This window comes from Pan troglodytes, chromosome 8 (assembly GCF_028858775.2).
Source record: "Pan troglodytes isolate AG18354 chromosome 8, NHGRI_mPanTro3-v2.0_pri, whole genome shotgun sequence".
NCBI lineage: Eukaryota > Metazoa > Chordata > Mammalia > Primates > Hominidae > Pan > Pan troglodytes.
The window spans coordinates 91,826,383-91,840,358 of NC_072406.2; the positions used below are offsets into that span (position 1 = coordinate 91,826,383).

Sequence of the window (13,976 nt, forward strand, 5' to 3'; positions counted from 1 at the left end):
TCATTGCAATGCAGATTTGGATTAAACAGTCTGGGTGGGTCCTGAGACCCTGATCCCCTTGCTTTTCACCTATGGCCACATTTTGAGAAGCAAGGCCACTCAAAGGGCCCCCATCTGTGTGAATCAACCCCTGCTCCATCTGCCCCTATAAATGACAGGAGTGGGGGTGTCCCCAGGTCTGAGCCTGGAGGGGGTTGCAGGCTTCCTCCAGGCATGGAAATGGAGTGAGAGGAGGCTGTAGTTAAACGGGTTACTCTGTCAGCAGACACAGAGGAGACCAGAAGAATAGCTTTTATTTCACATGAAGCTAAGGAAGGAAGTCGAGAGGACAGGGCTGGTTCTGTGGGCGCTGCCTGGCAGGTGCACCACCTCCAACTGCTGGGCTCCAGCTCCAGGGCTCAGAAGCCATCTGAAAGAAAGCAGAGGCCCCCATTGAGCAAGCTGGGGTGCCGCAGAGTACCTGCCCCCGTGGTGCCCAGCAGTTCCTTCCCTTCCCTCCCCGGCCCCCAGGAACTACTGCGCGCGGGACACAAGGATCAAGGAGAGAGCAGAGTGCAACCCCAACCCTGCCTGATCAGTGGGGACGCCCGTCTTCCCTGCGAGGGTTTTGGGGGTGGAACAGGAGTGGCTGCTCAGGGGGAAATTAAAGGAGCTGAGAAGCTCCAGTCGTGAGAAGGCTAATGAAGGAGGCAGTTTCTCCGCGCAGGGGTTGTGCTGAGATGGCATCTAGGGCCGGCTCTTCCAGAACCTCATTTGACACTGGGCGGCAGCGACCGGGTGTGGCAGGTGGGGCGGGGCGGGCGGGGAGCAGGGATGATGCCGTCCCGCTTCCGTCCCCAGGGAGCGCTGGGGCCCTCCCTGCCAGCCAGGCTACACCTGTGCGGTGGAGCAGCCGTCCCTGTCTCGCCTGCCCAGCGCCAGATGACAGCCGCCCAGAGGCTGTCCTCTGCCACCTGCACTGCTCACCTTCTCCGAGAAGGTCGGGAGCGGGGCTGAAGGGTCCCGGGGGCAGGTTCCAGGCCAGCTCCTCCAGCAGGCCCAGCAGGCCTTTCACCTCTGTCCCCAGGTGATCCACGGTCTTCTCTACCATCTAGAGTGGGAAGTGGGGTAAAGTCGAGGACAGAAGTGGTTCCACGTTCCGCTTCATCAGCTAGGTCCTAAGAGAGCAGCTGGCGGTCCAGTGCGGTGCAGTGGGAAAGGACTGGGCGCTAAGTGACCTGGGTTTTCCTCACTCAGGCTCTGCCCCTACCTGCCTCGGTTTCCCCAGATGACAATATCCTAGGGGGCTCGCTCTCTAAGGCTCCTTCTTTTTTGGCCCTTAGTCACAGATTTGGATGAAGCGCCTGTAGAATACCTTCTCCCTTTTGGACTTTGCAGCCTGGAGCTCACATTCCTTTTGTTGTTCCGCCCCCTGGTGGTATCTCTGCCAAATGACAGGTTTGGGATTCTGAAATTTACTGAGTTCTTAATGGTTTTTCCCTGTGTATGCCATGGACCCCATTGGCAGTGTGGTGAAGCCTACAGACCTCTTCTCAGAATAATGCCTTAAATGCAAAAAATAAAACATATAGAATTACTAAGGGCACCAATTGCATTAAAATATTATTCAAGTATTAGGCCGGGCGTGGTGGCTCACGCCTGTAATCCCAGCACTTTGGGAGGCCAAGGGGGGGCAGATCATCGGAGGTCAGGAGTTCAAGATCAGCCTAGCCAACGTGGCGAAACCCTGTCTCTACTAAAAATACAAAAAGAAGCCGGGCATGGTGGTGCGCGTCTGTAGTCTCAGCTACTCGGGAGGCTGAGGCAAGAGAATCACTTGAACCGGGAGGTGGAGGTTGCAGTGAGCCGAGATCACACCATTGCACTCCAGCCTGGGTGACAGAGTGAGACTCTGCCTCAAAAAAAAAAAAAAAAAAAAAAAAAAAAAAAAAAAAATCAAGTATTTAAAATTAAACTTTTTGGCCCAGCATGGTGGCTCACGCCTGTAATCCCAGCACTTTGGGAGGTTGAGGCGAGATCACTTGAGGTCAGGAGTTTGAGACCAGCCTGGCCAACATGGTGAAACCCCATCTCTACCAAAGGTACAAAAAATTAGCCGGGCATGGTAAGTACAAAAAATTAGCTGGGCATGGTGGTGCATGCCTGTAGTCCCAGCTACTCGGGAGGTTGAGGCATGAGAATCACTGGAACCTGGGAGGCAGAGGTTGCAGTGAGCCAAGATTGTACCATGGGCTCCAGTCTGGGTGACAGAGCAAGACTCTGTCAAAAAAAAATTTAAATTTTTGATGTAATGTATGTATTGGCCGGGCACAGTGGCTCATGCCTGTAATCCCAGCACCTTGGGAGGCCGAGGTGGGCAGATGGCTTGAGCTCAGGAGTTCGAGACCAGCCTGGGCAACATAGCAAAACCTTGCCTCTACAAAAAAAATACAGAAATTAGCTAGGCATGGTGGCACATGTGTCTGTAGTCTCAGCTACTTGGGAGACTGAGGTGGGAGGATTGCTTGAGCCTGGGAGGTGGAAGTTGCAGTGAGCCGAGACTGCACCACGGCACTCCAGCCTGGTAGACAGACAGAGACCCTGCCTCAAAAAAAATAAAATGTATTTATTAACTCACTAAATCACATGATTTAACATCAGGCCTAATAACAACTGAAATTTTGACATAAGGAAGGATAAAAATTATATGTTGAGATATTCATAACTAGAAGATGAAATTATCTGGATTTCTATTGATGACAAAGTTATAGTACTGTTAATACCACGGCTTGCTGTTTGTATTTATGATGAATGAGAATGCTCAATTTCAATTAAAGGCTTGTGACAATAAAGATGTAAACTTTTCCCCACACAAGTTAGGAATCGTGGCTATATAACAAAACAGTGACTGAATTTCCACCTTCCCATCCAGTAATGATGTTGAAATATCCCGGTGGGGGTAAGCAAGGCCTTAGGGGAGGCAGGGTCCACTGGGGGCTGGGCAGCCTGGCAGCCTAGATGGGAGGGTGATGTTGGACGAGGTGGCCACAGGGCAGGATCGGCCCGGATGTCCTCACATTCCAAAGCAAGCTTGCATCTACCCATAAAAACACCATCCTAGAAGGTGGTCCTGAACTCGCATGTCCTTCCAAACCACCCTGTTACCTCCTCCATGACATCTAGATGGCGTTGCACAGCCATGTGTCTGTCACACGCTGTGCTCTGAGCTGAGTCTCCTCGCGGATGGCTGAAGGGTTCGGCAGCTGTGGGAAAACAAGTCTTGTCACTGTGGGACCCTTAGTTTTCCATAATGCCAGAGACTCCTGTAAACACTGGGCTCAAATGAGGTCAGTCCTCAAAGCAAACTCAGGAGCAAGCAGAGGACGGCCCAGGTGGGGGTCAGTGTGCGAGTGTCAGCCATCTCAATCCCACCAGTCTCTACAGCCACAGTCACCTACAGACCCAGATGAACTTCCTCAAGGAGGTGAAGCCCAGGGAGGAAGGGAAGATGGGCTTCAGCCAGGCAGAATGGCACCTGTAACAATGGAGAGGTCTGAAAGAGCAGGGCTCACTGTGCAAAACCTGCAGGGAGCCCGCAGTGGCTGGAGATACAGGGTGGGCGGGAGAGAGAGACTGGAGAGGGAAGTCCTGGAAATGAAGCCAAGGGGGCAGAGCTTTAACCCAGGGGCTTTAATAAACCAGTTCTGATGCTTGTTTGTTTTTTTGTGTGTTCGTTTGTTTGTTTTGAGATGGAGTCTCGCTCTGTCGCCCAGGCTGGAGTGCAATGGTGCAATCTCAGCTCACTCCAACCTCCGCCTCCTGGGTTCAAGCGATTCTCCTGCCTCAGCCTCCTGAGTAGCTGGGATTACAAGCACCTGCCACCACGCCCTGCTAATTTTTGTATTTTTAGTAGAGACAGGGTTTCACCATGTTGGTCAGCCTGGTCTCAAACTCCTGACCTCAGGTGATCCACCCGCCTCAGCCTTCCAAAGTGCTGGGATTACAGGTGTAAGCCACCAAGCCAGGCCAAGGGGGGTTATTTTAACAGAAAAGTCACAGAGTCAAACATGAATTTTTTAAATATAGGGAATAGATTGGAGGGAGATGCCTTTGAAGGCAGGAGGTTACTGCAGCAATCAGGGTAAGAGGGGTGAAGGAGAAGTGATGAGCAGAGGCAGGAGCTGTAGGAATAGTGAGGAAGAAAATGAGAGGAGATATTTCAGTAGCAGCGTTGACACTGGGAACCCGTTAGTAACAGCTGGCATGTGATGAGTGCTTACCATGCACCATGTAAGGTGCTAACTTAACCTCTCCAACAACCTGTTGTTATGCCAAATCTACACGTAGGAAAACTGATGCACAGAAGGGTGAAAGGATGTGTCCAAAGTCACTACTCATAAGCAGAGGACTCATGAGGCCAAGAAGAGGGCCAATAAATTGGGAGAAATGGGGGCTGAAGAGACTGGAGGTCTTAGGAATCACAGGAGGAACAAGAGGTAAAGAATATTGCAATTTTAGCCAGGCATCGTGGCTCACACCTGTAATCCCAGCACTTTGGGAGGGCGAGGTAGGCGCACGAGGTCAGGAGATTAAGACCATCCTGGCTAACATGGTGAAACCCCTCTCAACTCTTGATTCACCATTGTTCTCCTTGAGCTAGCTCTTCCAGGCACCATCAACCCTCAGAGCAGAAGTCTGAGAGCCCTGATGCCAAGCTTGGGTTTCAGAGTTGGTAACCCTGAGATGCCTGTGGGGCATCAGGGTTGGCTGGAACCTTGGAGAACGCTGACACTCAGGAAGGAGGGTGCTGCCCCAGAAGTCAAGAGAAGCCAAGAGCTTTACAGATTCTACAGAGGATGAAAAGGGTCAGCAGGGCCGAAAGCAGCGGAGAGGTCTAGCAAGATAGGGACTGGAAAGAGAGCACAGAAAGGCCCTGCTAAATTTCACCCCAGCACTTTTAGGAGTGGTGGAAAAGCAGAGTTTGGATTACCATGAGATGAGAAGGGAAGGTGAGGTTGGGGGTGGAAACTTGGATTCTGGAAAATTTCACGAAGCTTGGCTGTGAAGGAAGGGAGATTGGATCGCAAGGTCTAGAGAAGTATTTATGGTTGTCATTTTTTTTTTTTTAAAGCATTGGAAAACACAATCATGCTTACAGCCTGAGGGACAGGAGGAAGACAGGAGAACCCAAGGATGAACTTCCTGAACTGATGGGAGGCCCTGGATCCAGAGGGGTTGGGACCACATCTCGAAGGAAGACAGAGGGAATGCAGCAAAAATGGGCAAAGGCAAACCATCTAACTAGAGGGCCAAAAAGTGGAGTGAGCTCCCACCTGATGGCCTCTATTTACTCTGTGCAGTAAGATGGAGATCACATAGGGAGGAGAGCTAGATATTAAAATTACAAGAATTCTATGAGTAGGTTGCTAAACACAGACATTGAAATAGTGACCATGGTGTCTGGAAATGGTAGCTCGTGCCTGTAATCCTAGCACTTTGGGAGACCGAGTGGGAGGGTCGCTTGAGGCCCGGAGTTCAAGACCAGCCCGATCAACATAGTGAGACCCCATTTCTAAAAAGAAAAAAATTTTTAAGTTAAAAAAAAATGGTGGCCATGATGAGAACATTTACACCATGGAAATCAACGACCCCCCTCCCCACTTTTTTTTGAGAGCCAGTCCATCAGTGCACCACTAGGTAAGGGACTTGAATAAAGAGAGGGCTTCAAAAGGGGATGTGCAGAATGAGGGATGCAGTGTAGGACTATGCAGAATGAGCCGGCATCAACAAGGAATCCTGGAAGCACGAGTCCTCCCCCAGCAGTGCTCCACAGTCTGGGTGCAGGGCAGCAAAGACAGATGGCCGGATGGAGCTGAAACCTAGGAGTCTGCAGGATGGATGTGGTGGAGGCAAGGGGCCAAGGAACTGAGATTTGGCCAGAGGTTTAGGAGAGGAGGCCTGGAATCCAGCTGGGATAAGGAAGGAAATGAGGCCAAGAAGAGGGCCAATAAACTGGGAGAAATGGGGGCTGAAGAGACTGGAGGTCTTAGGAATCACAGGAGGAACAAGAGGTAAAGAATGTTGCAATTTTAGCCAGGCACGGTGGCTCACGCCTGTAATCCCAGCACTTTGGGAGGCCGAGGCGGGCAGATCATGAGGTCAGGAGATCGAGACCATCCTGGCTAACACGGTGAAACCCCGTCTCTACTAAAAATACAAAAAAATTAGTCGGGTGTGGCGGTAGGCACCTGTAGTCTCAGCTACTAGGGAGGCTGAGGCGGAAGAATGGCGTGAACCCGGGAGGCGGAGCTTGCAGTGAGTGGAGATCGCGCCACTGCACTCCAGCCTGGGTGACGGAGCTAGACTCCGTCTCAAAAAAGAAAAAAAAAAAGGAATATTGCAATTTAACTTTTAGAGGTAGAGCAGCTTCAGACAGTGACAATATTAAGGCTGTGGCCATGGATGCGGGCATCCAAAGCTCAACAGGGGGAGTTATGGAACTTGATCTCTCTACGTGCAATGCTTGTAGCTGTAAGGCCTTGGTATTGGATGGGTTGGCCAAGGGGCCATCTGCAGTTGTCTAGAAGTGGGGCAGGTCTTGAGGTAGGACAGAGCTGATGATGGATGTGTAACTCTGAGAGGCTGAGTGATTTCCCCAAGGTCACACCACCTGCAAATGCCTGGACCTCAGGCACCCTGACCTCCTGTTCTCATCTCAGCAAGGTGGGGACCCCCTGCCCTGTGATTTTCTGATTCCAACTCTATCTAGCTCTCAGCTCTTCCACTCAGAGATGAGAACAGGACCAGAGACAAAATGTCCTTCCACTCTGAGCATCTTTTGTGGAGAACAATCTGTTTTCCAAATTATCCTTTTCATTATTTCCCTCCACTGAACTTAGAAAAGACTCTTCAAAAGATAATGGTGTTATTGCTGAATCTGGGGAGGGAGGAGGACATTATAATGGCCCTTTGGTTATTTTTTTAAGGCAAGTATTTTAAAGACCTATACTGAAATATTTACAGATGAAAGGCTGTGCTGTCTTGGATTTACTTCCAAAGTAAATAATCCAGGCCTCAGTGGGGATGGTGGAGAGGCATGCGTGGATGTTTAGAGCAAACAGGATGGGCTGAGAGTTGCTGATTGTTGAAGCTGGGTGATGAGCAAATGGGGGTGCATTCAGCGATTCTGTCTACTGTTGTGTGCACGGTTTGAAATGTTCCATAACAAAAGCTGGCTGTCTGAAGAGGTTGTCAGCAGAAAGCAGCAGCCATTGTGGGCTGCAGGCATTCATGTAAAATATTCAGAGAGAGAGAGGCCCCTGGGGACTATGCTCCATCCTGGCCCCACATCCTGAGAAGGCCCTTGAGAGGCAGGAGCAGGTCTAGAGGCTATGGGAAGGGACTCCTCTTTTTTTTTTTTTTTTTTTTTAGACAGGGTTTCACTCTGTCACCCAGGCTAAAGTGCAGTGGCACAATCATGGCTCACTGCAACCTCTTCTTCCCGGGTTCAAGCAATTCTCCCACCTCAGCCTCCAGAGTAGCTGGGACTACAGGCACACACTACCATGCCTGGCTACGTTTTGTATTTTTTGTAGAGATGGGATTTCACTATGTTGCCCAGGCTAAGCTCAAACCCCTGGGCTTAAGTGATCCACCTGTCTCGGCCTCCCAAAGTGCTGGGATTATAGGCATGAACAACCACACCCAGTCTGGGACTCCAAATTTTAACTCAGTTGTCTCAGCTGAAACTGGGCTGCTCAGCTTGGAGAGGAAAAGCTCTGAGGGGGCCTCTGTTGTCACCCACAGAGTGGCCGTCCTAGGGGAGGGCCTGTTGTCATGAGTCTGTGGATACACACACCCCCCTGCTGGCTCTGTCCAGAGGCCTTTGGCCAAGCCTTTTCTCTGAGGCTCACCTGCCCTCTCCCAGACCCTAGCCACTCTCCCGTGTAAGGCTCAGGCCAGGGGGATGCAGTGTGACCCTGCCAGCCAAATGGGAGTCTGGCTGCTTTGGAAGTCAGAACAACCAGAGCCTGCTCCCCTCCACTGGCCTAAACCACCCTGTTCTCTACGTGTCTGTGATGAGGTCTAACTTGGCTCCAAAACCCCTCCAGGGAAAAGGCTGGGCTGAGGTCGCTCCCAACATGGCTCAGCACTAATCCTTCACATCTGGACAAAACTGTGCTCTGTGCACCCTGGAGCAACTGTCCGTGAGCTCATCGGGGCCTCCACAGAGTGCATCTGAGAGAGCAAGCTTGGAGCAGGGCCTGACATTGTACTGCCAGCATCCTCACCACAGCGCTGACTTGAACGCATCATGGTAGAAAACATGCTGGAGACCCCTTTTCTCAGCCTGGTTCAGCCACTAATGATTGTGGGATTGTGAGAAAGTTTCTTCTGCTCCCTGAGCCTCTGCTGCCTCTTACATAAAATGGGGTAGGGTAGGCCTGAGGCCCTGACTCCCCCGTGTAGCGCATCCTTAATTCTTCTGTCTTTTGGAGGCTGCAGAGAGGCCTCAAGAATTAGCTAGACGAGCTGGGCTTGGTGGTTCACACCTGTAATCCCAGAGCTTTAGGAGGCTGAGGCAGGAGGATCGCTTGAAGCCAGAAGTTTGAGGTCACTCTGGGCAACATAGTGAGACTCTGTCTCTACAAAAATAAATAAATAAATAAATGAAATAAAAATTAAAAAAAAATTAGCCAGGATTGGTGGCATATACTTGTAGTCTCAGGTATTTGGAAAGCTGAGGCGGGAGAATCGCTTGAGCCCAGGAGTTTGAGACTACAGTCAGCTACGATTGCACCACTGCACTGCAGCCAGGGTGACAGTGAAAGACTGTGTCTTGTAAAAAAATAAATAAATGAATAAAAAATAGTAGACACGCACATGCACCACAAGGCTGTCAGTGGCTCAGACAAGGGGAGTGGAAAAGACTGAAGGATTATGATGATTAACCCTGAGCAGCCAAGGCTGTGGCTCCGCAGGGCTCCCTTTCTTCCTTTCCTCCCACTCTCCCAGGCCCTGCCAGTTGGGAAATGGACCTCCTTGGATGCTGCGTTGTTTTCTCTGGCCCGGCTCCTGCTAGGGGCCTGATGTGCACCCTGGATGGTGGCCATGGGCGGGGCATCCTGTGCTGGTGAGAACACGCTGCTGTGGAGCCCGGAGGCCCCAGAGGAGGGCTCGGCTGGGCTGGCTGCCCCAGTTAAAGAGACGTGGCCCCTGGGTCCCATCCTCTGAGGCGGAAGTACGGCTGCTTCTACTTACAGGCCTTATGGGGAGACCTTTTGTATCTGGACCCAAACAGTAAGAAAGGGCCACAACACAGATGATTTCTGCATGCTGGGGGTTGAGAAATGTTTTCTCAGTGGCATCTGAAAGGTGCCGCTGTATCTTCTGAATTGTCAAAGTCACACTCTGCTTTGAAAAGCAACCCTGGCCACTTGGGGGTTAATTATATTTGACCACATTCAACATAATAGAATAATAAATTTACCACATCCAATATTTGTATTAAAATGTATGATTCACTCAAAACCATCCACGGGTTTTGATCATTTTTGAAAGCAGCAGAAAACTATTCTTCAAGTGATTTTATAAAAAACTCCAAAATATGGGCCGGGCGTGGTGGCTCATGGTCTAAAAAGCCATCAGGGATAAAGGTTTCTCTGAGTGCTGCTAAAAGAAACCAAGACTTGGGCCCAGCGCGGTGGCTCATGCCTGTAATCCCAGCACTTTGGGAGGCCGGGGCAGGCTGATCACTTGATGTCAGGAGTTTGAGACCAGCCTAGCCAACATGGTGAAACCCCCCCGCAGCCCCCGTCTCTACTAAAAAACGCAAAAATTAGCTGGGTGTGGTGGTGCACACCTGTAATCCCAGCTACTTGGGAGACTGAGGCACAAGAATTGCTTGAACCCAGGAGGCAGAGGTTGTGATGAGCTGAGATCGCACCACTGCACTCCAGCCTGGATGACAAAACAAGACTCTGTCTCAAGAAAAAAAAAAAAAAAAAAAAAAGGCCGGGTGCAGTGGCTCACACCTGTAATCCCAGCACTTTGGGAGGCCGAGGCGGGCAGATCACAAGGTCAGGAGATCGAGACCATCCTGGCTAACACGGTGAAACCCCATCTCTACTAAAAATACAAAAAAAATTTAGCCGGGCATGGTTGCAGGCGTCCGTAGTCCCAGCTGCTTGGGAGGCTGAGGCAGGAGAATGGCGTGAACCCGGGAGGCGGAGCTTGCAGTGAGCAGAGATTGCACCACTGCACTCCAGCCTGGGAGACAGAGCGAGACTCCATCTCAAATAAATAAATAAATAAATAAACAAACAAACCAAGGTTGGAAGTTGGACTTGCTAGAGATAGCTCTCAATTTATAGAAAATATAAGGGGTGGAGGTATTTAAATGACATAAAAGGGATGCAATTAGCAAAATCTAAATGTGGAAAACTTTACAGGACAAACTTAGTTTCTTCAACAACAACAAAAAATTAAGTAAAAATAGGGGAGAGAAGACTTACATATTTAAAGAGATCTAACAGACATATTGACCAAATGCAGTGTATGTAACCTTATTTGGATCAAACAAATGAATTGCAAAAAGATATGACACAATCAAGGACATTTGAACAGTGATTGAATATTTAATGATATTCAATCACACACAGTTTTTGGAGTATGATCATAGCATTGCAGTTATGTTTATTAAGAGTGCTTATCTCTTAGAGGTACACAAAGAAATATTTATAGATGAAAATACATGATGCCAGGCCAGGCATTGTGGCTCACACCTGTAATCCCAGCACTTTGGGAGGCCAAGGCAGGTGGATCACTTGAGCCCAGGAGTTCCAGACCAGCCTGGCCAACATGGTGAAACCCTATCTCTACTAAAAATACCAAAATTAGTCAGGTGTGGTGGTGCGTGCCTGTAGTCCCAGCTACTCAGGAGGCTGAGGCAGGAGAATCAGTTGAACCCGGGAGACGGAGGGTGCAGTGAGCTGAGATTGTGCCACTGCATTCTAGCATGGGTGACAGAATGAAATCCTGTCTCAAAAAAAAAAAAAAGAAAGAAAGAAAGAAAGAAAATATACAATGCCTGGATTTCCTTTAAAATAATCCAGGGAGGGGAGAGAGGGTGGAGGCTATAGATGAGATAAAACTGCCCATGAACTGATACTTGTTGAAGCAGCGTTGATAAGTATATTACATGATTCTTTCACATACTATTACGTTGTATTTTTTGTATCCAAAAGTTTTCATAATCAAAAGTTAAGATATATCATCTAAAATCTGAAAGATTATGCACAAAAATGTATGAAATCAGTGTGAAATTACACTAATACATGAATACTTTCCTCCTTTCCTTTTTTTTTTTTTTTTGAAACTGAGTCTTGCTCTGTCACCCAGGCTGGATTGCGGTGGCTTGATCTCGGCTCACTGCAACCTCCGCCTCCCAGGTTCAAGTGATTCTCCTGCCTCAGCCTCCCGAGTAGCTGGGACTACAGGCATGTGCCACCACGCCCGATTAATTTTTTGTATTTTTAATAGAGACAGCATTTCACCATGTTAGCCAGGCTGGTCTTGATCTCCTGAGCTTGTGATCCGCCCGCCTGAGGGGTAGGTGAGGGGAAGAAAGCGGACAGTGAAAGGCAAGGAACCCAGCTAATGGAGTGCCCAGACAGCCTCTCTCTTCCGCACAGCTCTCCACCTCCACCCAGTCCCCCATCTCCACCCAACATAGCTCAGTTTCCCAGAGAAGCTCCCTGGAAACCGGGAGGCTGACTTCTTCACTGACTGCAGATCCACCTGAGGCCACCTGGCAGGTGAATCGGTGGCCTTTCTCCTGGGCCCGACTGCCTGGTTCCTTAAGGCTGTGCTGGGCCAGACTGGGTCACTCACCCTTTGGAGTGTGGCTTCTTATGCAATGTCCTATAAAGCCAGGCCTGAGCCTCCACAGGCCCTCTGAGATGGAGCTGGCCTCCGGGGCTGCCCCACCCAGCAGCTGTGACCTCCCACTCCAGATCCTGGCTCCTTCTCTCTTGCCAGCTCTACTCCGGGCATCAAGCTTCCCTCTCTCTCCTTTTTGGTCTCTCTCAAATCTTTCTCTTTTCTTCAATATCCTCTCTCCCTCCACCCCTTGCCATTTTAATCACTTTTTCTCTTTCCTTCTTCTCTTTTGTCTCTCAAACTCCTTTCTCTTTCTATGTTAGTTCGTATCTGTTCAGGGGAAGCCTCCTTCCGTCTCGGCCTCTCCTTTTTCCTTGTCACTGTGTATTCTTCCCTATCTCCTTTATCTCTCCGTTGCTCTACTTCTCTGCCTTTTTCTGAGTCTGTTTCCTCTCAATCTTTCTCTCCATCCCTCCCTCCCTGCATCTGCCTCTCTCTCCATCTCGCTGCTGTGTCCAGCTCTCTCTCTTGCTCATTCCTTCCTCGCCATCTGCGGGTCTCCCCGGCTCCGGGTCCCCTGCCGCGCCCTGCGCCCCACTCACCGGCCAAAGAGCCCGCGGCGCGGAGCAGGGCCAGTCCGGTCAGCGCGCAGAGCAGGGGCCGCATGGTGCCGGCCTGGCCGAGCGCAGCGCCGCGTCTGCCCGCAGCCGCCCTTCCCGGATCGCACCCGGCCGGCCCGAGAGGAAATGCACTCAGTTCGAGCCAAAATTCCTGGGCGGCTCCGGACTTTCTGGCTCGAGAGAACCCGCCCCCTCCAGAGGCCCCTCGGCACCCCGTGGGCAGCGCGGAGCCCAGAGACCCCGGGAGCTGAGGCACCGACGTGCCACCTGGGCGCCTCCCGAGGAAGGGGCCGCCCCCGGAGTCCCCGCACCTCCTGGGAGCCCGGGAGGGAAGGCGGGGCGGGGGGGATTGGGTGAGGTCTTGGGCTCAAGGCGACCGAGCCTGGGGTCAGGGGTTTGTTACGAGCCAGTTTCACAGGCGGGCAGACTAAGACTCGGAGGGAAGTGTCTTCCTCGGCATCACTCTCAGCCATAGCGCAGGATCTGAACCCCTGTCTCCTGGGAGTTTGGCAGCTTTTCTCTGTCTACCTACGAACAAGAAATTAATTCTAATTACATGGAACAGTGTCTGCCCCTAAGAGGGAGACCCAGAAACTCACTGCTCTGGTAAGGGAGTGATAGAAATATGAAAAGGTACTTTTCAAAAAAAAAAAAGGTAAAATCCTAACTCTCGCAAAGATATGAAATTAGCATATACTAAAGATTTTATTCAATTCATTATTAATGAGGGGATAAGTAAGATGGTACAAGCAGCCCAAAGTTTAGAGCACAGTAATGGAAACTTCCCCTATGGGACATGCCCATCCAACAAGTGCAACAACAAATTAAATTTTAGTGAAAACACAAAGCAAAAAAGCTGTAGCTCTAACTTCTCTGCTGCAGAGCCCTGAGTGAGTGTCTCGTCTGGCTGTAAGTGGAACACATTCATCACCAAGCCTGGGAAAATGCCTTTGTCCATCAAGGGTCCCCGTTGGGATTACCTGGAGCTCTTGCAGATCAAGGCTGCCTCTCTGCCTTCTGTGTTCCTGGCTGTGGCTATGCAATTGTCCAAAACAGTTACCACGCTAACCAGTGATCCAGTTCTCACTCCCTCCTCCAGAGCAAGATAGTAGCCTCAGATGGAGAAATTCTGGTTCTGAGCCCAAGAATCTGAGACAGACTCAGATCTAAATCTTTTTAAAGCCTTCAAGGAGATTATGATGCCCACATGAGCTGGCTCAGAAGAAGAATTTATTTCAGGAATGCCAAAAATTTCTCACGCTTGGTGGTAGGACATTCCTTGATAGTTTAGCCAGGTGGGAAAAAAAGTTGTCAAAGAACTGCCCAACTCATAAGGATTCTTGTAGCTTAGAGCCAGTGGGCTACCTTATATTTTGAATTTAAGACTAAGAAAAAACACACACAAAAACATATACAATACATTATTGTTGCAGTAGAGCGTAAAGTAATTAAGTATACAGAGTAAAACATGAAAGTCTTTTCTGTTACGAATTACCT

The 13,976-nt window shown here is 50.0% G+C and overlaps 1 protein-coding gene across 2 annotated transcripts; it reads right to left on the reverse strand.

Moving 5' to 3' along the window:
• Positions 1 to 275: 275 nt before the first annotated feature.
• Positions 276 to 12,619, reverse strand: PLAC9 (placenta associated 9). 2 transcript variants are annotated; one of them, XM_016918742.4, is made up of 4 exons: positions 12,462 to 12,611; positions 3,145 to 3,242; positions 967 to 1,090; positions 276 to 409 (listed from the first exon to the last, which is right to left on the reverse strand). In XM_016918742.4, the coding sequence occupies exons 1-4, from the start codon at positions 12,523 to 12,525 to the stop codon at positions 399 to 401; spliced, it is 297 nt and encodes a 98-aa protein (XP_016774231.1). In that variant the 5' UTR covers positions 12,526 to 12,611; the 3' UTR covers positions 276 to 398. The 2 variants fall into 2 exon arrangements, with proteins under 2 accessions (XP_016774231.1, XP_024202236.1); XM_024346468.3 differs by lacking the exon at positions 967 to 1,090 and having other exon boundaries at positions 12,462 to 12,619.
• Positions 12,620 to 13,976: the final 1,357 nt, after the last annotated feature.

What these genes read in the sequence shown, in the direction of transcription:
- PLAC9 (XM_016918742.4), bottom strand. Translation starts at nt 12,525, where the DNA reads ATGCGGCCCCTGCTCTGCGCGCTGACCGGACTGGCCCTGCTCCGCGCC. An exon ending in CGCCGCGGGCTCTTTGGCCG is followed by an intron (nt 3,243 to 12,461) that starts GTGAGTGGGGCG and finishes GTTTTCCCACAG; the next exon opens with CTGCCGAACCCTTCAGCCAT. An exon ending in ATCTAGATGTCATGGAGGAG is followed by an intron (nt 1,091 to 3,144) that starts GTAACAGGGTGG and finishes TTCCCACTCTAG; the next exon opens with ATGGTAGAGAAGACCGTGGA.